The sequence below is a fragment of the Lipophrys pholis genome, assembly GCF_963383615.2.
Source record: "Lipophrys pholis genome assembly, chromosome: 3".
In the NCBI taxonomy this organism is placed as follows: Eukaryota; Metazoa; Chordata; class Actinopteri; order Blenniiformes; family Blenniidae; genus Lipophrys; species Lipophrys pholis.
Window position 1 is genome coordinate 2,466,139 of NC_137627.1, and position 26,566 is coordinate 2,492,704.

Sequence of the window (26,566 nt, forward strand, 5' to 3'; positions counted from 1 at the left end):
AGTCTCTTCCCCAAATATGGTACTTAGGCTCGGACCAAATCTCATCATTGGGGAGAGCACAGAGGCAACAGCTTGTGGCTTGGCTTCTGCTATAATTTCCTTTTTTTTTTTTAAATTTTAAATGTCTCTTTCTCTCGCTTGTGTGCTGTTTATATCTGATGATTAATTAAAATAACATGTTCGCACAGCGAGGACGTGATGTGAAATCAGCGATCCTCCCCACTTTAATGGCTCGACATTCACATATTTAGTGAATTAGTTGGATTTTCCTGACACTATTAGGAAAAAAAAAAAAAAAAAAAAGCCCATCTAGATTCAGCCTCAATGTTTTGGTGGTGGTTCACAGGCAGCCATCCTCCTGAACAGAGGAACCTCAGTGCTCCACATCAAACGAACATAGTAGACTGGTTAGACCCTCCTCATTCATTCACAGTCTGGCTCGCTCCCAGCGTGGAGTGGCGCTGTCGGGGTGGGGGTGGGAGGTCTCATTGGGTCCCGGCCCAGGATGGGGGAGCTGGGAGCAAAGCAACAACACTACGTCATTGTGTCCCTCTGCCTTAAAAGACTCTCCTTCATGTGATAATTGCAGGGAGTCACAAAAACAGATTAAAACCCACCATCCCTCGCTCAATCTTAACGTTTTACATTTCCGGATCATGAAAGGTGAGCACAGCTTCTTAATTGTGAGCCGTGATATATTTCTTGTTCCCTGCACCGAAGGGAGAGACAGAAGTCTATAAAAAGCACAGCCTGAAGGTTTATCAGCATTTGCCTGGAGCATGAGCAGAAGATTTTGCTTTTGTGACCTCCTAGCATGCATCGCCCCACAGCATCGTCTGTCCTATTAAAAGACACAGATGGAAATTCAACCATTCTCAAAATTGTACTAGAAATTAATTACTACTATCTTGCGTTCATTTCTTTACCATTGCATTCACTGTTTGGCTTCTATAACACCCATCCTCTGCAGAGTTCAAACCTCATTTTCCCTAAAAACAACCATAATCCATTACACAACTCGTGAAAATGTGCAGTAAGAAACATTTTCATCCCCATAGTGTGGCTGAAAGACATTTACTTAAGTATTTGCTAACCACTGTTAACAATCATCGAAATGCGCAATTTGAATGTAAGAAAACATGTTGGAAAATTAAAGATCTTATTTTTTTCCTCGCAAAATCACACTGATTTCTCCATGCATGAATGAATAGTTTCCTTAAAAACGACCTGAACCCATCATAGGACATTAAAATACCCAGAAACATTATGGACATTTCCAACTCCATAGAAATAAGCATTGAATGAGCATTGAAGCATTTACTAAGAGTCACTCTTATTCATTAAAACGTACAATTTAAATATGAGAAAATAGTTTGGAAAGTGTTTCAAAAAGAAAAAAGAAAGACCAAAACACATTTCACCACGTATGAAGTGAAATGAGCTCTAAATGGGATAAATATGGCAAATCAGGGTTATATTGAATAGCTGTTACTGTTACTCATTCTACATGTACTATGGTCAAATTCCATGTCACAACATTTCACATGATTACAAAATATTCTCAAGGTAACTTGTACATGCTTTGATTTTGTGGTGAAAGTTCTTTAATTGTTATTATTTACACTGAATAACATGTAGTTGCTGTAAAAACACAGATTCTGGGTGTTATCTTATCTCGTCTTAACTAAATGCATCAATCATGAAACTCAGACTGAGAGGCTGTCATCGATTTATCCTTGTGGAATTTGAAGGGACAGAAAGTTTCCAGATCGGGTTACTCGTCTGATGAACGGTTCATTTATATTTTAATTTCCTGTTTCAGAACTTTTATTAACTATGGACATGAAACACTTGACTTCGGAGTTAAACCAGCACATCTACATTCAAATATATGATCACAGAGAGGTGAACTCCCCTCAGCAGTTTTTACATTAATTTATCTTTATGTCTCTATTGAAACTCCTCTTCACTGAGTGCGCTTATCGGTGTGTCATCGGCAAACAGAGAAAGCCAGACTCTTCTTTTATCACTGTGGAAAATGGGTCCTACTGAAAGTGGACCTTTGTAATAATCCATGAAATGTAGATGTGCAGAGGAAGTGAGCCATGATCCAATGACCCAATTTAGAGGTGAGGCTGAAAAGAAACAAGCCAGCATGGCGAAGAGGCAGGTTTGTTCACAGCCATGCCCTCAAAGATACTCAGTCTGATCCATGCATATATTCTTATTTTACAAATCAAAACAATTATTTGATAGAATCATTTCAATACAAAGTGCATCGAAAAGTGAACTCAGACTAAACTAAGAAATATCCCAATCATCACATTTTTATCACAATCTGCTTATTTGCAGGGATCCTACAAAAGTCATATCTCTAATATTTTGACCACAAAGCTTCAGCTTATGAATTTATATTTTTAAACATTAATATCGCTACTGACCGGACCGTTTTGTTAGGGACAGATTTCAGATGAAATACTGTATTTCTCTGAGCTGCATTCAAAGCTCATTGATTCCCAGAAATTCAAGGACCAGCGTTTGAGAATCCAACCCTGCACACGAGGCCGGAGCAATTATTAAATATTGTCCCGCATGTTGACGCAGACTTGATCTGACGGAGCCACAGTGGCTCGATTCTGCCACTGAGACAAGCATAATTATTTTCATACTGATATGCACATTGTGTTTTGTTTCGCAGAGTCTTGTAATTTGGAAGAAAGAAAAAAAAAAAAGCTGACCCAGTTTTTTACATGAAACCTAATTTGAAAGCAATTTTGCAAAAAAAAAAAAAAAAATGAAGAGTCGCGTTGTCGCTGCTTCACAGTCCGGATGTTTGATGGTGATCAAGGTTACGACGTCGGTCATGAAAGCAGGAGGGAATCAGATAAAACAGCAAAAGGTACATAGAGTGTGAATAATATGAATAACTGTAAAACACAAAGCTTTAGTAGAATATTAAATTAAAAAAATTGTAATGAAGTATTGCAGAGCAGAGGACATAAATAAATGCTGCAGAGACTTACAGCTTTACCACCACTGACGTGTCAGCCTTATCAAATGATGTATTTCATTTAAAAACATTTAACCTTCACAGCGTGCGGCCGGCAGAGTTCACAGTTCATCGCTAGAGTTTCAATCTTAATGTGTGAGAGGTGTCATTTACTTTCATTTACTTTAATGTTTGGTCCCATCTGTTAAAGATGAAGCTTTAAACACTCAGAGTTGAGATCAAAGTGATCCAGCGTCACCAGAAGGGACACGTGGACCGATCCAGTGACGGGCACCATGTGCAGAGCAACACCAAGCTGAGTTTTGGGTTCCACGCTCAGCCAATCGCTGGAGCTCAGCGACTTCACTCCGTATGAACTTTTCATCTGCGGGCAAATATGAAACTCATTCAAGTTCTAAGCAGGACTTTAAGATCTTATCTCAGGTGGAAATGAAGGAGAGAGCTTTTCTGTGTTTTTCCATCGAGTGTCAAGGAGGAAATGAAGAATGAAGAATATAATAGTATAGATATATTTGTCGTTTGGGTTCGTCAGTACAACTAATATCTAACATCGGCAACAAACGCACGAGTTAATATGCAAGTAGATGCTATTTATTGTTTGATAACTGATAATCAAAGAAAAGAAAATATAATGGAAAAGTGAAGCGTTCACATATCTTTGATTCTTTATCATTTAAGCCTAAAAGTCTAAAATATCGAACTATTTTAAACGTTGATAACATATTCATAAAAACATAAAAACTTTTAGTATATGTTTTGAGTGTAGAAATCAAGCTTGTACCTACTTAAGTCAGGGTACACTGCACACTATGAAGGCCAAAAGATGCAGTTATTATAATTGTATAATATCAGGTGTAAAGATTTAACCTACTGTTAGACGTTAAATTAACTTTCATTGAAAACATCCATTTATACCAATTACTGTAGTTTTACACGGTATTCCTTTGTATGTTTTTATCGAGATTCAGATTTGGCCACATTGTAAAGAGTGAACTCGATTCAACTGCAAGGAAACGTACACAACAACAACAACAACAACAACAACAACAACAACAACAAACTCTAAAATCCAGCCACTATTTTTGCCCTTTGCACAAACTGGAAAATGCATTTTCTCCACTAAGTGAAAGTGTTTTTAAAAAAATGGCTGTGATTTTCCTGCCGGGAAAAACTTGCCGTAGTTTCTGCACTTTTAGAAAACAACCCTGAAAATGGTCCAGGTCAGGACTCACTTTTACTTCAGTTTATTTAACTAAAAAAAAAAAAAAAAAAAAAAAAAAAAAAAAAAAGAAACACACACATTCACTGGAAATGTCAAATCAAGGACGGTGAGACTGGACACAGTTTTTTGGGGGGGAATTGATCTCCGTTGTGTTGTTTGTTTTTTGTTTTTCCTGGGAATTTGTTATTCCGCTGGGTAGAATTAAGGACTTTAACAGTTCCCAGCAGCTGCTCACTGTGGCTCGGTAACCATAATTAGGATTGGCACTTTCAAGCATGCTTTTAGTGACCAGGGAGTCGGGACAAGGCTCTCTCAGTTTGGGGTTTGAGGCTATGCTACACCAAAGAAAAAGGTCATTCACAATCAAGGTCTCGAGGGGAGCTTTTTAAAGGCCTTTTCTCCTTCCAAATCAATCACAATTTCACAGGCAACTCTTCAAAGACTTGTAGGGAGTGCGGTGACCTATTGCCATCTGTGGCCTCGGTGCTGAAGCGAGGTCATTCGCAAACTTCGGCGTCACGTAAATGGAAACTTTGTGAAATAATCGATAATCACGAATTTAACCTTTTGTTTTCTAGTATTTGTTTGTATAATGCAGCCATATTGATCTTTTTTATTGGACTCCTTCTATTTACCCCGTCCGCACTGGTGAATGTCAGTGCAGTGAGAGCAACCACTCCACCCTGAGTGTATTATTTCAGAAATCCCATCTCCGAAGGCCCAGATGTTTTTTTTCCCAACTATTTACATTTGAGAGGCTGGAGTGAAAGTGATGAGCGTGGATCAGGCCGCAGACTCTTGCTTGAGCCCGTCCGCCCTACATATGCAGGTGGTAACAATCCAGTGACAATCCCAGCATTTCCCGGGCCTTAATCCCGATGTCTCTCATGCTGCACTTTGTGTAAATGACATGCCGAGGAGTGTGTGTGGCGCTCGTGCCTGGCTGGAGTAAGTCCATATTGCCAGCTGTGGCATGCTAGCCCCCCCCGGCCATCTTTCTGGAGCAGAGAGACGGATTAAGAGTTGGATGTTTTTCAGTATGATCTTCTCAACTCTGGAACAATCCCCCTCCTCTCTGAAGCCACTGGCACACTGGCTGAGAAGTGACCGCTTTTCAAAGGAGAATCGCATCTTGACATTCAGTTTTGACAAAACTTCGTATTTGGACACAATAATTCAAACGGCTCGAAGGTAAATGTGGACGTACCTGCATCCTTCTGAGGAGACAGGTGATATTTGGTAATTGTACGTCGCAGAGGCTTGCAGAGAAGCTTATGTGCATGCATCACAAATCCAAACAATTCCTTACGTGCAACGTTAATATTTGATGATCTGTTAGGATCCCGACGATTAAACAGCGCAATAAAATATTAAATTCAAAACTAAGCCACCTAAATGTGTGGAGTGACATTTGTGCGTGCTCGCCATGGCACATGAGGCCTTTTGAAAAGGATCGGTTAGATTATTAGTTGAGTTTCTATTCGACTAATCACGAAAAGAATATGCACATGAAGCCGTGACGGAGTTTAATAAATATAATGTTGAACATTAAAACTGGCTTTACTCGTTTCAGGTGCAAGATGATGATATACGCTACATGACGCTTCGCATGACAGAGGATTAAATGTGTTTTAGTAAATGAAAAAAAAATAACACAATCTACAAGTTCTACACGCCAACAGAGGTTTCAGTTAATCCAGCTCGCCATCGCTTCTATCTCTGACTCCTAATGACACCTTGGAGGTTAACTCTGCATTTCCTTCACTTTTTATTGAGTTCCCCAGCTGGTAGAAGTTTTTACACGCTTCTTTGTTTTACACAAAGCGGTGTAAAACTCACACAGAATGGTGAACAAGCATTAAAATGTTGTATTTAGTAGCAGAAAAGAAGCTGATGGAGTTTAAAAAAAAAAAAAGAAGAAAAAAAAGCAGCTTCCAGTACTTTTATTGGACTGAAGTTGCACCAAAAGTTTTCAACTTAAAGAAAGATAATAAAACAGAACAGTCTCCCATGAGGAAAGCTTTTTAAAACGTCGACGGAAACACCGGAGCCTTTACCTCAACACTTGGTCATGATTATTCTAAGTAATAGATCACAAAATATATTCAAAGTATATTTGAGTCAAGGGGGACTGCCTTCCACGACAGTACGAGTGCTGTACATTATAAAGGAAAACAAACTGTAGTTTAATAGATACTGAATAGGGACAACTTTAATCAAAGTGTACATATCTGGTGTTTATCCTGCACATGTTCTAGTCGTGAACTTAACTCAAAACTCGATAAGGTGAAAGCTGAACTGAAAACATAAAGTGAAACCGCCCGACTGAGTGAATTATTTACATTAATTTGATTCTCTACATTTTTGCACAAAGTAAACTGTGATGGGCTCCAGTTCCCAACAACACGAACCTGGACTTGGATGAGTTTCGCCTCTGTGAGAAGTCATTTATCCACTAATTTTCTCCTCTGTGTGTTTTCTTGTCCTCTCGCAGGGGGCATCTTTGAGACGCTGGAAAATGACCCCATTAGTGTTGAAGAACTGGCCTTTAAATTTGCTGTAACCAACATAAACAGGAACCGGACCTTAATGCCAAACACCACATTGACCTACGACATCCAGAGAATAAACCTGTTCGACAGTTTTGAAGCCTCAAGAAGAGGTAAAGCCCGTTTAATTCACCTTTTAATGTCAATTAAAAGTGATTTAGATTGTTTTCTAATTTGTTATCCCCCCCTTTTTGTTGCCCCCCCCTTCAGCCTGCGACCAGCTGGCTCTGGGTGTGGGGGCTGTGTTCGGGCCCTCTCACAGCTCATCCGTCAGTGCGGTCCAGTCGATTTGTAACGCCCTGGAAGTCCCTCACATCCAGACACGCTGGAAACACCCGTCAGTGGACAACAAGGACAGCTTCTACATTAACCTCTATCCCGAATATGCCTCTATAAGCAGAGCCGTGCTGGACATCGTGCAGTTCTACAAGTGGAAGACGGTCACTGTGGTCTACGAGGACGCCACCGGTGAGTGGCGAGGAGATTTAATAATATCTGCAGCCAGCCAGGGAATCAATTTTCTGCAAAATTTAATAAAGTGTGAAAACAGAGAGCGGCGTGTCGGCAGCGAGGGCACTGGATACCCTCAATGCATAAAAGAAAGCGATGATTGGCATGTTTGTATCTCTGCAAAGTGAAAATTAAGTTAATTAAATTTTTACAATCACCCGTCATAAAGATTAATACGACATGATTGTGTTGTTTTACATCATTCTTATAATCTTGGAAGATGTGAGAAGTGTTTATTAATGACTTAATCTGAACATGTTTGCGTACATTTGACCTTTATTTGCCCTAAAATATCACTCACAGCTGCCAAGTACAAGTGAGTGATTTTACTTAATATATTAAATGATACTCAGTGCCCTCCAAAAACAAGTTAACAACAAAGTGATGTTTCTCTAACTTTATTTAATAAAGCTGTTTTAGATTTATGGCAATGAGGCAACAAGGAGAGATTAGATTTGGCTTTTCAGTGACAAAATTGTGTTTACATTAAAATAAAAATCTGTCAGGATTTTACCTCCTATTTCTTTCTGTGGAATCCTATGATCTTCTGTCATGAGATAAAATATGAATGCAATTAAATAAAAACTATTCTTTTATATTAGTATTTCATGGATTATGAAAATTGGATTATTCATTGGGATTCATGAAGGGTTTTCTAAATTGGACTTCTTAAATGTTAAAAATGTACTTTACTATGTTTTTCTTACTGGAAACCAAAACCCACTGATTTGAAGATCTTAAACTGGACTTTAGGGTTTTGAGATGGCACGACGATACGGACAGTTACTAAATTAAACCACAGATTATAATATCTAGAGTGAGGATATAGTCTCTTAAAAAGAAACAACCGTTTTTACATGTTTCAGGGTTTGTTGAAACTCAACATCATCAGTGCTTAAGTATTAAACAAAAGTATTATCTGTTAATACAGTATATACTATGGTAACTACAAACACGAGTCTGCATGCTACAGTAGATACACACACACACATACTGAGACACACATCTAATTACATAAAACATACATACATAAGGTTCAGGGTCATAAATAAACTAAATAAGCATGCTTATATAAGTATCAGCATTTCTCATGTTCTTTTCTTTTTGTGGTAACACTGTTTGACATTTCTGGTGCGTTCAGCCATACTTTCACTAAATTACATAAATGTCACTTCAGATTACATAAAATCAGCCTCATTAGTCACTGACCAGTGTGTCATTTCATTAAATGAGTGGGGAGAAAAATACTTCCATAGACTTCATAATGAAGCACCGCAGGTTTACTCATTATGACTGACTACGTTCAACAGTGAAGACCGTAAAATCATCTTCTATCACCACCTATTGCACAGGCACACTGAGAGCATTATGACATTATTTCCATGAATGATAATTGGTGGATATCAGGGACAGAAACAAATGTGCAGCATCGAAAAGTATCTTTAAAATGACTCTTTACCTGAATCGCCAAACGTAACTGCACTCATGATGATCAACTGAAATAAGTCAGTTTAACGCAACAATTACCACCCAAACATTTAATTCATCATTTAGAAGGTTGGTGACACACTTTTATGGACATATTTGTGTGTCTGCACGCGCTTTTAATGAAATGATTGATTTCAAAATGTTTGATAGAAGAAACACGTGCTCTATGATTGTTGCAGTTTCCCAAGGTGACCGCCAGGGGGCGGAGCAAATCTCAACCGAGGGTAAAATGGATGTTAATCAGAAAAACAATATAATTTCTTAACTTTCTTTTTTCCTGTGACTATAAATGTAAGAAAAATTGAAATTTGAAATTTGAAAAAACCTGGACTGCCCTCTGCAAACTTCAGTAACAAAGTGGTTCGGGAAGATTTGGATATTAGGCTGTTTAAAGATTGTTATTTTACTTGTTATAGAGTGGACAGAAATGATAGAATTATTGTTTCTAAGGTGTTTGCATAGGTCTTATGAAGTGTGTTTATTGTTGTCATGGGAACGTTTAAATTGAATGTTTCACACCAGACATGGAAGTCTTTGAACGTCTCTTGATAGCTGCAAAATTATCATGATCAGTGTACCCCTCATTGAAGGTATAGTAATAAAGTATTCTTATATAGTATAAAGTCTCATGTAGACCAGTGGCTTTTCTGCTTGGATCACTTCCTTCTTGAATGTCTCATTTCATTAACGCTTCATCATCAGCAAAATGTTTGTTTTCGTTCTTATTAAAGCTTTGCTCACTCTAACAACTAGATATGTACCTTTTGCTATTGTAAAATAAATATGAAGCAATGAGACTCAATGATTGTGGAACGCATTGAGATCGTGGAAAGCAAAGAAAGCATTAGAAGTATAAAAATGAGCTGCCGTTTTATCGACGGGGTGTTTGCAGTAACAGAGATGATAGCTCGGAAAAGTCAAACCACAAAAAATGTCTTTCATCAGAAAACTTTCCAACCTGCTTTAAGTAGAACAAACAGCAATTCACATATTGGCTGCTGCTCCTCTGAAAAAGTGTATGGAGGTTTAATAAGATTCATTATATGTAGATATGTGGTCGACCAAGATATACAGTCATCTGTGTTTTCTTAGAGCGGTCAGATTATGCAAAATTCACCAAAAGTACTAATCGTCCCCATACCTGGAACGACGCCCCAGAAGTGAAGAAAGTCTGTCCTCCCTCTCTCACTTCAGGTTTTAAAAAGTGTGTTGCCCCAATCAGCCAATCAGAAATCAAACCCTATATAGTGTCATCAGGGGTTTAGCCAATCCCAATCGAGGTAGGCCCTCCCTTTGACTCCTCCCACAATTAGGCAGCTCTGCTCTGGCACATGGCACCACGAGAGGAAGTACTTCCCCCTCTTCCCAAGATGGGCATGTGTGGGCGGAGCCAGTCCAGCTCACACAGACACAGCAGATTCTGAATGCAGCTCCTATGATCCAATATTCAAATGGTGGAAAATCAAGGAGGAGCTAGAAACTTTTCTGGACCGACCAGACTCATGTAAAAGTGTTGAAAAGCTGGAGAATAGGAGATCTGTAATGTTTAACCCTGTAAGTCAGAATAAACTCCTCAAAGTAAAAAGATGAAGTCACAACAGAATTCACATCTGCGTAAAGTTTAAAAGTTATTAGGGCTTGGATTTTATGTTGATCTACTTAAATACTCATTAAATATGAATTAAAACGTGAAACAATGTGACTAATTATCTTAAATTGAGACAAAAGTAAGGATTTGTTATTGTTTAGGTAAAACTTTTACTCACTTATAGATTTATTCAGCTGTAAAATATGAGTATTTAGAATCGAGAATCACAAAAATGTTCTTGCACAATGGATGGATGGATGGATGGATGGATGGATGGGTGGATGGATGGATGGATGGATGGATGGATGGATGGATGGATGGATGGATGGATGGATGTATGGATATTTGCTATTGATTGTGTAAGACAGGAAACCATCTTATCAAAGAATAAAACACAATCAGTAAAAATGCAATAAGATGGCATAAAAGAAATGAAGCTTCCTGAAGCAGAACAAATGTCAAACCTTCATAGTCTCTAAACTGTGACGCAGAAAGCAACAAAAACAATGTAAAATCCCAAAATAATCAAATCAGATTGAAAAAAATTTTTTTCCCCAACAGCGACATTAGAAAACCATATTTAACATGTAGTTATTGAAGCCGTTAACCCTTCCTGATGGTTGTTTTTCTCTTCTTCAAACTGAAGGACTGATTCGTCTGCAGGAGCTAATCAAAGCTCCATCCAGGTACAGCATCAAAATCAAGATCCGCCAGCTGCCTACAGGAAGTAAAGACGCCCGGCCGCTGTTGAAGGAGATGAAGAAGGGGAAGGAGTTTTACGTCATCTTTGACTGCTCCTACCAGACCTCGGCTGATGTTCTCAAACAGGTGAACCAACAGCTCATTCTGGACTCAAGTCATTGTCCATCAGGCTAAACTCCTGAACGTCACACTTAAGAAATGTAATGCAGTCTCTTAAAATCCCATTTGGATTTCTCAATAGGACATAGTCTCCATGTTATTTTTTCGGGTTTGCATTGCGTTGGGTTTTAATATTCACTACGTGCGAGATTAGTCAAATTCCATCCCCTTCAGAAATCCTATGTTCGTTCCCAAATCCAAGCAGAGCTCATTTCCAAGCCAGACGTACACATTCAGAGGCAAACTGCACAGAAGATTAATTGGAGACACTCGGCTAACATGGGCAAACTGACATATATTTGCTCGGGTGCTTGTTAAAGCAACCCATGCAAACGATGCGCAATGGGAGAGTTCATTAAATGGACGGGGTGTCTGAGTTGCAGAAGTCATTGACTGTGGATGTAGATCTGGTAGATCTGGAGATTGGTTATTCTGGCTGCAGTGAAACTCTGAAAACCCTAAACTTGCACCTCTCATCCCGCTTAGATCTTGTCCATGGGAATGATGACCGAATATTATCACTTCTTTTTCACCACACTGGTAAGAAAACACTCAGTGTTTTGTTTTAACGCTCCTGTGAAAGATGCAAAGGAAGAAATGTGTCACATAAATCACTTTACATTGTCTTAATTAATTCTATCCTAATGTGCGTGCATGTGTGTGTGTGTATGTGTTCACCTAGAGATCCGGTTAAGTAAAGATTATGCAGATAAGCTCAAACATCTGTGGTTTGTTTCATAATAAGACTGCTGGATGTGTTCGGTGCCCTTGGCATCATTCCACAGCGTTACGCGTTATATTGTTCTGCTGTTTTAATCAAGTCTCCCTTTAACCCTGGCTGCCGTCCTGCGAGCAGGAATCCCATGTAATTTGCACTGATGGCATTACTCTTGAATCCCCGAAGGACCTCTTCGCCCTTGACCTGGAGCCGTACCGCTACAGCGGGGTCAACATGACGGGGTTCAGACTGCTCAACATCGACAATCCTCAGGTGGCCTCGGTGGTGGAGAGGTGGGCCATGGAGCGACTGCAGGCTCCGTCCAAGGCTGAGACCGGGATGATGGAGGGGATGATGACGGTGAGTTCCACCTAACGAACACATCACAGATCAGAGAAAGGATCCACGGTCATTCTTAGAGGCCATCTCGGGGACTCCAAGTGGGAAACAAAAGTTGGGAACCACTTTTCTAACCTTGAAGGATGTTCAGGAAGCCAGATGAGAATTTCCACAAGATTTCACCATAAAAGTCTGCAGACGACTGAACAGCGACGCTGTCGTCTCTCATGAGGACCAACACATTAGAAACGATGCTTGTAAAATCAATATCATCCTTAAGCTAATGAGGTCCATCTGTTTGCACCTATTCCGCAATAAAATGTGTTTTACTCCAGAAAGCAGCATTAAGGAAATGTTATTTATCATGTTGTAGATAAAGCACTTTTAATTTGGTGTTCTGAATTGGCTGACGTTCAAATGCATTTTTTTTCGGAGTAAAAAGTTAAAAACTTTTTAACTTCCTCGTCGTTAATGAATGAATCATTTCACCTCAAACCAAATAGTAACTGGACTGAATGAGAGGATTTCCAATGGGTTTCACTAAATGAAATATTGTTTACCGATGTATAGATTCATGAATTTTATCAGTTTTTTTAAAATTTTTAATCTTTAGATTTTTTTTCGTTAAAAAAATAAAATAAAACCTTGATAAATCGTTCCATATTTATAGAGCTTATATTTACACAAATAAACCAAAATGAGATTTTCATGATGAGCAGCTTCCAGCACTATCAGATGCCTAATATTGAAATACAGTGGAAGCAAAAGTTTCTATTATAAATTATCTATGAAGAAAGAAAACGACAGAAAAAGAGATTAACGGAATAGAAAACCAAGATGACAAAGCAATTATTGTTCTTTTGTTTTCCTGAAGCTTTGTGAGTGGACTGTTTCCATTATGTTGGCAGCAACGTACTAACAAACACAGGAAATCAGTATGAAGTTAAGTGATAAATTCAGCAGGTTTAAAGCTCCTAAATCTATCAACCAATCAAGACTTCCTGGGCGACCAGCCTCTTTTTTGCATGTTGTTACACAATAAGTAAAACTCTGAAAGTGAGCATGCAAGAGTATGAAGAAAAGACTATTCTACGATGCTGCACAAGACGTTCAAAGAAATTACGTATATCTCATTGCAAGCACTTGAGTCGGCATTAAGCAATCCGCCATGTTCCCTTCTGATTGTGTGTACAATCAGAAAGCTGCTTTAAATAAAATTGCAGACCAAATTGTGCACTGTGTGACTGATTGTGATTTCCTGCTTGATTGCTCTGTATGGAGTTCATGAAATGGAAACTGTATTTTTTATTTTTATTTTGTCTGGCTTTGTTTAAGAGCGCGCATGGCGCGGTGGCGGATGCACGCACCACCAGCCCCGATGTGATGAGTGCATGACGCGAGATCTGTGATTCCCCCAGTGATGAGCGATAATGATCTGGTTTCTGTTTCAGACGGAGGCGGCTCTGATGTACGACGCCGTCTACATGGTGGCTGCTGCCTCGCAGCGCACCGCCCAGATCACCGTCAGCTCCCTGCAGTGCCACCGACACAAACCCTGGCGCTTCGGATCACGATTCATGAACATGCTCAAAGATGTGAGTTTGCTTTAATGATGCGCAACAGCTGGCACGCGGCATCCATCCATCCATCCGTCCATCCATCCGTCCATCCATCCATCCATCCATCCATCCATCCATCCATCCATCCATCCATCCATCCGTCCATCCGTCCATCCATCCATCACTCCATTCATCAGTCCATCAATCCATCCATCCATCCATCCATCCATCAGTCCATCAGTCCATCAGTCCATCATCCATCCATCCGTCCATCCATCCGTCCATCCATCCATCCATCCATCTATCCATCCATCCATCCGTCCATCCATCTATCCATCCATCAGTCCATCAGTCCATCCATCCATCAGTCCATCAGTCCATCCATCCATCCATCCATCCATCCATCCATCCATCCATCCATCCATCCATCCATCCATCCATCCATCAGTCCATCCATCCACCCATCCATCCGTCCATCCATCCATCCGTCCATCCATCCGTCCATCCGTCCATCAGTCCATCCATCAGTCCATCCATCCATCCATCCATCCATCCATCCATCCATCCATCCATCCATCCATCCATCAGTCCATCCATCCATCCATCCATCCATCCATGTGCAATTGTTATGCCTTGTGTTCATTCGATTTGCTGAATGTATAAATGGATGCTCTTGAGAGCTAACCATTTAGAGAAGACATAGGTTTTAACCTTTTTAACCTCTTGTATGCCAAATACTCCATTCAACACGGGGTAAACACAATTGCCCACATATGCGTTCACACCCAGAGGCAATTCAGAGTCACAGAGATCACCTTCATACAGATTTCTTTGCACCGTGGAAGGAAACCAGAGTTTTCATGAGGAGGATAAGAAAACGAATGAACGGAATCAAGTATCAGTTTAGGTTTGATCCTCTAGATGCCAAACAAACAAACAAACAAACAAACAAACAAACAAACAAACAAACAAACAAACAAACAAACAAACAAACAAACAAACAAACTCCTGCAAGAAGTATGACTCTGACAGCTGTGGATGAATAAACAGGAGAAGAAAAACGAAGATTACGTCATGTGGTTGACCACAGTTATAGATTTACAGACTTCATCACTCTCAGTGTGCAGCCAGCTGCTCGCGCTGTCTCTCCTGCAGTAATTGCCTCCTTTAAACTGTGGAAAGTGACTTTCTCATCTATACTTAGATATATTAACGTAACTTTAATTGCTTTTCTCACTAGATTTGCGGACTCTAATTAAATGTTATTTTTTTTGACCAATGAGCTTTTCAGGCGGGGTTGAGGACTATTGACTAAACTCCTGCAAAGCCAAAAGAGCCCAGAGAGCCCAGTGTGAATAAATGAGCGTCTCAGCTGTACAACCCCAGCAGATATTGGCTGTAATTACATCAGTATTTTTACATAAACATGTTGGGGTTTGAAACGTGATTTTCTGCTACGGTGGTGATTAACTGTGTGTTGCTCCACACTCCGTCTTCTACTCGATAAACATGCCATCCTGATCCTATATCATCTTGTGCATTGGTTTTTTATTACCGTGCATTTGTTTAAAAGGGATGAACTTGTGGATTCTTTCCACGTTCAGCTCATTTACAAAAAATAATATACACATTATGCTCCTAGCCAGTGTTTTTAATTCCCATAATATATACCTTTTTGGGGCAGTCATCAGTGTCAATGCACAGAAGAAAGCAGGGAGCTAAGGGGCTTATTTATATATATATATATATATATATATATATATATATATATATATATATATATATATATATGTGTGTGTGTGTGTGTGTGTGTGTGTGTGTGTGTGTATACACACACACACATTTTTGTATGTATGTATGTATGTATGTATGTATGTATGTATGTATGTATGTATGTATGTATGTATGTATGTATGTATGTATGTATGTATGTATGTATGTATATATATGTGTATGTATATATATATATATATATACTGTGTGTGTGTGTGTGTGTATACACACACACACATTTTTGTATGTATGTATGTATGTATGTATGTATGTATGTATGTATGTATGTATGTATGTATGTATGTATGTATGTATGTATGTATGTATATATATGTATATATATGTGTATGTATATATATATATATATATACTGTATATATATATATATATAAGGGTATTTGAATGAGTTGCTCGACACTGCATATACATTCATGAGACATACAAGGGAGAATAAAATACTTTGAATCATACAATGCACTATATATACTGAACGATATGAGCAGTACATTGCAGTGAAGTTCGATGAGAAAACTTTAATGATTGATTGTTGTGAAGAGTGGTATGTTTGATTTGACAAAGCTTGATCTGTCTTTTTTTTTTTTCAACCTCTTTCATTTTATTTCTTCTTTTCACCGCTGTGTATTTCGGTGTACTTTTGTTCATCACTTTCTTGACAGGCCTCATCCACAATACCACCCTACTCCTGTAATCTATTTACACACGTCTCTAAAGCGAATCTGATTATGTGATTGGAAATCACACGAGGTGAAAAACGCTTTTGCAATCATAAAAACACGAGCTTTACATTTTTTGGTTGAACCTACCAGCAGTTGTCTAAATGCTCCTTGAGGACTGTGGGTGTCGCTCTGATCTGCTGGAGTTATGGGAAGTGTCCTTGAGCAGGACAACGACTCCATTGTGGCTCTGTTCTCCTTCACTGAATCTGAATAATAATCACCTGCAGCGATGACTGATATGTCCAATAATCTACCAAGTTAAAGTTTCATGAAGAATTCAGATAAATAAAATCAGGTGCAGTGTGTGAAGTCTTTCGTCTTCTGTTCATCGATTTTCAGTGGCAGCGACGTTTCTGTCAGCCGCGCATCTAAATCTCACTCTTTATCCTCTGCATCATCTGGAAATTCCAATCGAGGAAGATCCATGCACAATGACGCTTCTGACACATGATGGAGACCGGGACACTTTCGATTGGTGAGGATTTGAGAGGAGAGTTAATGAGAAGAATCAATCTGGGATCAGGGGTAAAGCAGGTCTCACAGATGTGAGCAGTAAGACCGTGAAGCAGTCTAATCAAACAGCAACTTCACCAAGTGATACCCAGTAACCCTCCACAGATCTTTACATTAGAAAGGGATGTGATCAGGTTTAATCTGGACTCCAACAGCTGCGTTTTCATTTCTCAACATGTGTTTTTTTTTTTTTTCATTCTGTAAACTGCTTTGCAATTTAAAATGACGCAGGTCACAACTTTACATAAAAATTACATCAGATCCAATTCAGTTTTATTGCTTACTGCTCATATGATGGTTCAGGATGTATTTATTCTGGTTTCAGAAGAATTCATAGAATTATTTTCACCTGCAAGCTTTCTGACGTAACTTTCTGTTTGTTGACTGAAAGATCGACATAAAAAGGCCATACAAGTTTGTTTGGTTTGCTTTCGTTTATTGATTGTTAATAAATCCATTTTAGTTCAGGGGCCACATACAGCCCAGTAAAATAGTGCCATAATAATATTTAAATTTAAGATTTAGAGTATATCTTTGTTGTGGCGCAGAGTATAAGGGATGAAAATGTATGCTATTTTCACAAAACCAAACAATTACTATGGAAAATGACAACAATCTCAACATAAAGCCAATTTTAATGAAACCTCAAGGTGTAAAATACAATGAAATCCCCAAACTTCCTCTACAGCTGTTGCATTATGGGCGTTTTTACAAACTCATCCTGAGGCTAGTCTGACAGCAACGAGGTAACTAGCTTTCGACTCGAGAATTTTTATTTATTTATATATTTCTAATGTTTTCTTTGAAATTTTAAGCAATAAAAACGACAATTCTTTTACTAGTTATGGTCAGCAGGGAATCTTTACACGTACACTAAAGCGTATCTGGTCGTTTACAATAAATTATATTTTCTCTGCGTTTTAATGAAAGTATCATTACTTTTACTGTCAGTGTATTTCTTTCTATTGTAATTTTGCTCAAAATTTTAAAAAAATTAAATAAATTATGCCGGGAAAAATCCTTCCCATGACACACAGATTTGCATTTCTTGCTGTTTTACCTCCACTTGAAACTTTCTGGCCAAAGCAGACCTTGAAACCCACTGGTCCAGTGTATTCTGTATTGAATAAATTAGTAACACAGATTATTCATCCTCTCATCTTTCTGTCCGATTTATCTGAGCGGGGATGATGGAAGATGGAGTCTATGCTGGCTGACATTCAGTGAAGGGCACATTACGACCTTGACAGGTTACCAGACCATCACAGGGCTGATGTAGAGGGACTCTTAATATTTTAACAATTCAGGGTCATTACGTGTTTGGATTGCGGGAGGAGGACCAGGGAGAACAGGCAAACTCTATACAGGAAGGAAGAGAGCCTTCCAGTGTAGAAGGAAGAAGGCAGAGAAAACCTGCAAATAATGTATTAATTTTGACACTTTTCAATGAAGTAAAGCCCATATGATAATAACTTCCCACAGTGTAATCGGATATTTGAGCCATTATCATAATAACATTTTATTTCAATGATGTAATAAGATAACACATGACTGGAGTAGCGTTCTAAAAAAATCCTTTCAAGATATAATATTTCTAATAATGTAATAATGCATAATGGGGGCTGCATTTCTTGGAAATAATGGCTTTTTGCAGTTTACTCATTAAAAATAGGTGTAGTGGAGGGGATAGTCATTACATTATTGCCATGGTGTTATGTTCGGTATAAGGCGGCTGTGGCTCTGCTGGTCGTGTCTTAGTGCTGCCTTCATTGGTGTGTGAAAGGGTGAATCCATTTACCATTTATTGGCTTTATTCCATTCAGTTTGGCCAAAATTATTACATTATTGGTTGTTGTAGTCTGCTCTACACCTTCCTTTATGACAGTTTATAGAAGGTATGGTGGTGTAGTGGTCAGCCTACTTGCTATGAAGCGATCCCTGGTTTTGAGTCCCTGGTTTTGAGTCCACGAGTTTGCATGTTCTTCCTGTGTGTGGGGGGTTTCCTCTGGGCACTGCAGTTTCCTCCCACAATCCAGAAACCTGTGCTTGAGGATAATTGCACACGGGCTTCACCCCTCTTCAGCTGGAATTTGCTCCAGCAGATGCCATCAATAAGTTTTAATCATACAAGCAGACCAATAGCGATCCGCTGCAGTGTTGCGTTAAGAGAACTCCTCTATAAATGATGAGGTCACACTTTTCTTTGTCTGTATACCACGGTACCAGAGTGATGCAAGTATTTATGAGGATTATCCTAAGTGAGCCAGCTTTTAGTGATAATATATCAATAGGAAACAGCATGCTTTTAGTTGTAATGGAAGCCTATCTTTTATTAATGGGACTTTATTTATTGTTTGATTGGGATGCAGCACTCCCACTTTAGAGATGACTATAGCTGATTAGTTAAATTAGTAGACTGAATTTGGTGCCAAAGAAAATCTGAAACCATGTGGTTCTGGGTCTTCTCATATAGAAACTGGTTTCTGAGTTCCTTCATTAGCCTGAGCTCTGTGTAATAGAGATTATGCTGGGCTGTTATTCAGCTGGGCTCACTTCATTATGAACCGGTTTCAGATGTCTCCGAGCACCGCTGCCCACCCACTGCTCCGCTCTGAGACCCAGGCCAGGCCTGCCTGCTCCATTTACATCAGTGGCCACCACGATACGCTCTCAGAGACACTTAATACCTCCACAGAGGATCCAGAAAATGCAAAAATATCCATTAAGATGCAGCAAGCCTTTTGTCGGCATTCTTGCTTGATAGAGAACTCATCAATAATTCATCTCTTAGGAGATGTTCCCCTGTTTTCCAGGCCTCTGCTTGATTTTGCATTCATGTATATGACAATATAAACTGATTCTCTGCTTGTGTTTTCTGCCCTCGCCCTGCCACAGGCACAATGGAACGGCCTGACGGGACAAATAATTATAAACAAGACGGACGGCCTGCGGAAAGAATTTGATTTAGACGTCATCAGCCTGAAGGAGGACGGCTTGGAGAAGGTGAACCATCTGACCCACCACTACACCGTCCATGCAGGCCAGAATAGTGGACATTCACATAATACAGAGCAGAGTGGGATGAATACACCCAAACAAGGTCATTGCAAACTTATTCTATCCTTAAGTTGCAGGAAGATGACAATATACGGAATAATTTCACTGAGAAATACAGAACCCCTGATAAGTAGTGTCCTAATTATGCCTCAAAGAAGGAACTTTTCGAACTGCTTAGACACATTGCTCTTTCAGATAACTTGTAACTGTCTTTTTTCGACTCATAAGTTAGCGGATGTTTCTTTAATCACATTGACAATGCTGCTTTTAGTTTTGGCAGGTCATTAAGAAGCCTGTTATCTGCTCATGGTATCATAACTACAAAGAAATTAAACTCAAGTTAACATAGCTGGAAGTCAAACTTGAAATTATAAGAGGTTTTTTTGTCCACGTTTTCCTTAAAGCCAGCGTTCGCCATCATTGCTGAAGCTACGTTCGAGTCCAGGGCTCTGTAATTAAAATGCTTTCTCTTTATTATTTTTGCAAGACAATCGCGGGCAACAGCCGCCTGAATAAAGTGTGGAAAAAGGTCTGTACTTTGAGCTGCCTCGGCAGACTGACGGAGCATTGACGCTCGACAATTTGCTCTTCCTGATGTCTTTCCCCTCTTTCATTAAAATTGGTTCAGGTACAGGTGGGGAGGGAAAGCTTGTGTTTTGTGCTCTCCTCCTCTTATTGTTCCTTTCATGAATCTCTCATCTGTTTGGTTTTCCAAAGCAAATATTTCCTCCTCGTGCTTCCTTTCTCTGCATTTCTTCTCTTGATCATGCAAAAGCAACCTCACATGCTTCTTGTCCAATCAGTGCAGTTAAATAGTTGTTTGATTCTCCACAGATTGGCGTGTGGAACTCCCAAACAGGCCTCAATTTAACAGAAATCAACAAAGATTCGTCCACCAACGTCACAGACTCGATGGCCAATAGGACCCTCATTGTCACGACTATTCTGGTATGAAGAGAAGTAAAAAGAATCCTTGTCAGTGAGCATTGACGCAGACATATCATACTTCTAATGAGCTACAATAATGAGCCTATTCCTGTTTTCAGGAAAATCCGTATGTCATGTACAAGAAATCCGATAAGCCGCTGTACGGAAACGACCGCTTCGAGGGTTACTGCCTCGATTTGCTCAAGGAGCTCTCCAACATCCTGGGCTTCTCCTACGAGGTCAAACTGGTGTCAGACGGAAAATACGGAGCTCAGAACGACAAGGGGGAGTGGAACGGCATGGTGCGAGAGCTCATCGACCACGTGAGTACCGACCGATCGGTTTACCAGTGGCAGTAATCGGTGATCGACTGCCTGAGCTCATCGTGGTTCGGTCCTGTGTCAGGTCGCCGACCTTGCTGTCGCCCCGCTGACTATCACGTATGTGAGGGAAAAGGTGATCGACTTCTCCAAGCCCTTCATGACGCTGGGAATCAGCATCCTGTACCACAAACCCAACGGCACCAATCCGGGAGTGTTCTCCTTCCTCAACCCGCTGTCCCCTGACATCTGGATGTATGTGCTGCTGGCCTGCCTCGGTGTCAGCTGCGTGCTCTTCGTCATCGCCAGGTAAAAGTCCCATCATTCACTTTGATGTTTTTCACTTCATGGGAATTTTGTCACTACACATTTAATATGTATATTTAATTCATTTAGTTCACCTTTATTTTACCATGTAAGTCAATGAGAACCAGTTCTCATTAACAATGACGACCTGGCCAAGAGGCCACGGTACCTTAATATGAGAGCCGGAGATGAAACTGTTTTCATGTATGATAAGGACAATGTAAATACAAAAAAATGGAATCGACAAACATCTTTGAATCTTTACACTTTGCGAAATTTCCTATTGGTTGAAATATTTATCTGCAGAATGCAGGATTTCAGTACAAATGTGACAAGCAATTCAACTGTGTGTGGGAACTCCTTAGTCCTGGGGTGTCAAAACAAAGCGTGGGTCAAAACCGGCCGGCCAAAGGCTCCAGTCGGTTCTGCCAAACCACCAAGCAAATTGTAAACGTTTCAAAGAAAACAATGAGTCTCATTCAAACACATTTATTCTGAGGAGTCGACACAATACACCACTGAGACTTGAGCTGAGATATAAATGATGCTGCTGTGAAAGCTCAAAGCCAAAAAAACACAATACAGTACAACCTCTATAGGAGACGATTTTTTGACATTTCATTATATTTTTAAGCAGAAGGTTTAATCAAAATTAACTTTATGTTGAGATTGTACTCATTTTCCATTGTAATTGTTTAAAATTTGCACAACAACAAAGAACAACTTTAAAATTTTAATTTAAAGGTTATTATGACACTATTTTAACTGTCTGGCCCACTGAAGATGACATCTGGCACTTGGACTACAATGTTGTGACACGTTGCTGCCTTATCAGTACTGTAGAAGAATTCCTTTTTATCATAACTTCTGATTACACTACACATTTGAAAATTGGAATCATTGATGTCCCTGTTTTGACTGGGCATGCTGTTTGGCATTTTATTTATTAACTAATTAAATAATTGTCTATTCTATTTTACATTTTTTGTTAATCTTATTTTACTTATTTCATTGTATTATCTTGTCTTTTATTATACATTAATTAATGTAGTTTTCTTATTCTCTTCAATTTTTTTTTCATCGTCTATCTTTTATTTTACTTAGTTAGAGAAAGAATAAATCCATATATTTTCTGCTTTGTTGAATGAAAACAATAATTAAACAGAAAACAACTCTGGTTTTCCACAATCAAGATATCAATAACAAGTCAAAATGAGCTTAGAGCCACATATTAGTGAGTACATATCAGACATTGATGATTTTAATACACTAAAATATGGATTTCCTATTTCTTTATTTGTGACTGTTGAATCCATCTCTTTCAGGTTCACTCCTTACGAGTGGTACAACCCTCACCCATGCAATCCAGACTCAGACGTGGTGGAAAACAACTTCACTCTGATAAACAGTGTTTGGTTTGGAGTTGGAGCTCTTATGCAGCAAGGTATGTTCACTACGAGTAATTTATGGTCGCTGAAACACAGTGCAAACTCCATTTTCTGATGATTTATTTGATTCTAAAACACCTCACAGGGTCTGAACTGATGCCTAAAGCCCTCTCCACGAGGATCGTCGGTGGGATCTGGTGGTTTTTCACACTGATCATAATCTCCTCGTACACTGCCAACCTGGCTGCCTTCCTCACCGTGGAGCGGATGGACTCACCCATCGACTCTGCGGACGACCTGGCCAAGCAAACCAAAATCGAGTACGGTGCCGTGAGAGACGGCTCCACCATGACCTTTTTTAAGGTAACCTACTGTCAATATTGCAGTAAATACAAATTAGATGGGAGGATGCCAACAAAAGCATCAAGTCTGAGCTCAGATAGCTTGATGGCCTTCAGCTTGGATCCATCAGTGCAGAAGTGAGTCGGGCAGGAATCTTACGGCTGAAGGTCTGTGTCTGTTCCTATACATCAGTGTGCACGCTGTTATTCCATAAAGATTCAAAGGATTTATTGTTTTACTCGTCACACAACCAGCAGTTTATCTGGATTTATGGTTGAAATTGAATAAACTTGAACAGATTTGCACTGGCTTGTCACATCCCATCCCCTGCCACGCCTCAGAATAATTGTTCCAGTCAGCAGTTTGTCTGCAAGTGCTAAACAGAATAAATCAAAGAAGACAAACAAATGTCGGACGTGTCAAAATCATCTGTTCTGTCTGAAACTCGCTGTTGTTATTCATCAAGAAACATTGTTTTAATCTTCCGCAAATCCCGATCCTGCCTCAACAGAAATCTAAGATCTCGACTTATGAGAAAATGTGGGCCTTCATGAGCAGCCGGAAAAACACGGCGCTGGTGAAGAACAACCGGGAGGGGATTCAGAGGGTCCTCACCACAGATTACGCTCTCCTGATGGAGTCCACCAGCATCGAGTACATCAGCCAGCGCAACTGCAACCTCACACAGATCGGAGGCTTGATAGATTCAAAGGGCTACGGTGTGGGAACACCAATAGGTAAGAAAGTAGAGAACTATGCAGCAACAATATTAACCAATAAATGCGTCATTTATAATATTCAGTATCATTTGACTATCGTAACCTTTAAACTGACTCAAGGGTCTGGAGTCAATCCCAGCTGATTGTCGGAGTATAAACAGGACAAACACAATAAAACATATTCAGATTCACAACTATGGACAATTTTAATTCACCAATTAACCAAATGTGTTCGGATTGTGAGGAAAAAAACTCCCACATACCCACACACCAATCATATCAATTAATAACACAAATATGTCAAACATAGTGTGCATGTTAGGATCCAATTCTTCTAAAACAATAACTAGAATTTTATTATTTAACCTTTTTCTTTTAAGGCCCGTTTTACTCGACAACCTCTGAAAATGCAGGGTTTTGTTTTTCTTTGGCGTTGCCACATCAGAAAAGTTTCACATTTACACAAAGTTTGGAAAAACATGTTTGGCAGAAATGCTGAATGTTGAGTGATGTAGTTGTCATGTTGGGCCACTAGTTGGCACTGTTGAATGTTTTTGTTTTCAAACATGCAGCAGAGAACAATACGCTATAAATTTTAACAATGGCGAGTGCACAGCCCTTCATGTGGACGGATGATGAATTTGGATTCCTACTATGGGTGAGCCTCAACTATAAAACTATCAAGTCCCAGGAGAACATGGACTGGGAGTCGTGACACTCCGGAGGCCACCGTTGCATGAACTATTTCACGTGGCCCTGGCGTTGCAATAGCAGTGTGTCCACCATCTACATGGAGACGGTGTTTTCTAACCATTTTCAGAAAGTTCCGCCGTGGGAACGTTTTCCGAAAGTTGCATTTTCAGCAGCATTGTCATGTAATGGACACTCAGAACGCAATGAAAGTTTTGCGTTTTCCCCTTCGAAGGTTCACTATTAAAAAATGGCATTTACTTTTTTTAAAAGCCTCAACACAAGTACTCATTTTTTTTTACTTAATTTTTAGAAATCAGGGATTAATAACGTTTAGATTACAACAATACAAGTTGGGCCGCACGGTAGCACAGTGGTTAGCGCTCTCGCCTCACAGCGAGACGATTGCGAGTTCAAGTACTGCCCGGCGTGTGGAGTTTACATGTTCTCCCCGTGTGTGAGTTTCCTTCCACAAGTCCAAAAACATGCATGTGAGGTTAATGGGTGACGCTAAATTGCCTCTAGGTGTGAGTGTGGTTGTTGGTCTCTGCGTGCAGGATAAGTGGTGAAGGTGAATGGATTGATGGAAGTTGTGAAGCGTAAAAACAATTTCTCATACAGAAATAATCAACAAGTGACTGATTTCTATTACTTATAATGGCACTAAACACTATGACCTTTAAAATTCAATTAATAATTGCAATTATGTGTTTTATAGCAGAGGGGAGTTAACTGTGGAAGATAAGATATTGAAATGTCAGATTTTTTCTGTTGCAGAACGAAAAAACGAAACAATCATGTGACTGTAATCTGGACGTTTTGTCTTGCAGGCTCCCCTTACAGAGACAAGGTCACAATCGCCATCCTGCAGCTTCAGGAAGAAGGGAAGCTGCACATGATGAAGGAGAAATGGTGGCGAGGGAACGGCTGCCCAGAGGAGGACAGCAAAGAGGCCAGCGCCTTGGGCGTGGAGAACATCGGGGGAATCTTTATAGTGCTGGCGGCCGGACTCGTGCTCTCGGTTTTCGTAGCAATCGGAGAGTTTATTTACAAATCCAGAAAAAACCTGGACATTGAGGAGGTGAGTGTGGGCCAGTGCGAGTGGCACAACAAGTATTGAACCGAGCGAGGGGACTCGGTTGGAGGACCGGCGGGAAACTACCACACGTTTGTGTTGTCATCGTCTTTGCAGGACTACAGCGATCGCTGGGCCAATCGGAAGAAAAAAAAAAAAAAAAAAACATTTAAAAAAAAAAAGTTTGAATGTGTTGAACTGCATTGTTACAATCAAAACAAATAAGTTTTTTTTTTTTAAAACGCAAAGTTTTTTTGTTTCCGGTAGGTTTAATGTAGCACAGAAACATTTTTAGTCTTGATGGGACGGATACATGAGAAACCCTTCTTATGATGACGGATGGTTGCTGACTTCTGGCATCGGGACAACTTGACCATCTTGGCCTTGAAGTTTTGTTTTTTTTTTGCAAAAACTTTGTAACGTTGTTTTGTGTGAAAGAAACATCGTCGTCACACCGTGACGATACCTGAGGCGTCTGACGATGCGTCTTCTCAGCTGCCGTGTCGATTTGATCTACTGCAATTTGTCTGAAGGGATTCTGGTATGTCGTTACATTACATTGGTATTACATTACATTACAGCGCACACAAACTTTGATACAACTGCACTACTTACCACCTTTGTATGTAGTCATGTACTCCAGAAGGAAATATTTTGATTTATTCAGTGACAGTTGTTTCCAGTTTGTTTATGAATGAGTACCCCCCCCCCCCTCAAGATTTTAAACATGAAGTTGCTTAATGTCTGTACTTTTTTTTTTCTCTCTGCTTTTTGTATAATATGACATTTATGAACATGCATATATAAGTTTCGTCATGTTGGAATTGTTTCAGAATGACTAAAATTATGTGGAAATATGACGTCCTTCAACTTTT

General features: G+C 39.6%; 1 protein-coding gene across 2 annotated transcripts in view; it reads left to right on the plus strand.

Annotated features, from left to right (window-relative positions):
- LOC308107913 (glutamate receptor ionotropic, kainate 1) overlaps positions 1-26,566 on the plus strand; it is a 28,676-nt gene extending 2,110 nt beyond the window's left edge. Inside the window, exons 2-16 of one of the 2 annotated variants that reach the window (XM_080460506.1) lie at positions 6,727-6,894; positions 6,992-7,249; positions 11,014-11,195; positions 11,715-11,768; positions 12,133-12,306; positions 13,737-13,880; positions 19,763-19,870; positions 20,412-20,453; positions 20,759-20,872; positions 20,971-21,174; positions 21,257-21,480; positions 22,803-22,921; positions 23,011-23,228; positions 23,719-23,944; positions 25,447-26,566. In XM_080460506.1, coding sequence (XP_080316632.1) covers positions 6,727-6,894; positions 6,992-7,249; positions 11,014-11,195; positions 11,715-11,768; positions 12,133-12,306; positions 13,737-13,880; positions 19,763-19,870; positions 20,412-20,453; positions 20,759-20,872; positions 20,971-21,174; positions 21,257-21,480; positions 22,803-22,921; positions 23,011-23,228; positions 23,719-23,944; positions 25,447-25,736 — 2,525 coding nt within the window. In that variant the 3' untranslated portion in view covers positions 25,737-26,566. The remainder of the gene's footprint in view (positions 1-6,726; positions 6,895-6,991; positions 7,250-11,013; positions 11,196-11,714; positions 11,769-12,132; positions 12,307-13,736; positions 13,881-19,762; positions 19,871-20,411; positions 20,454-20,758; positions 20,873-20,970; positions 21,175-21,256; positions 21,481-22,802; positions 22,922-23,010; positions 23,229-23,718; positions 23,945-25,446) is intronic. The other variant, XM_080460507.1, reaches the window with a different exon arrangement.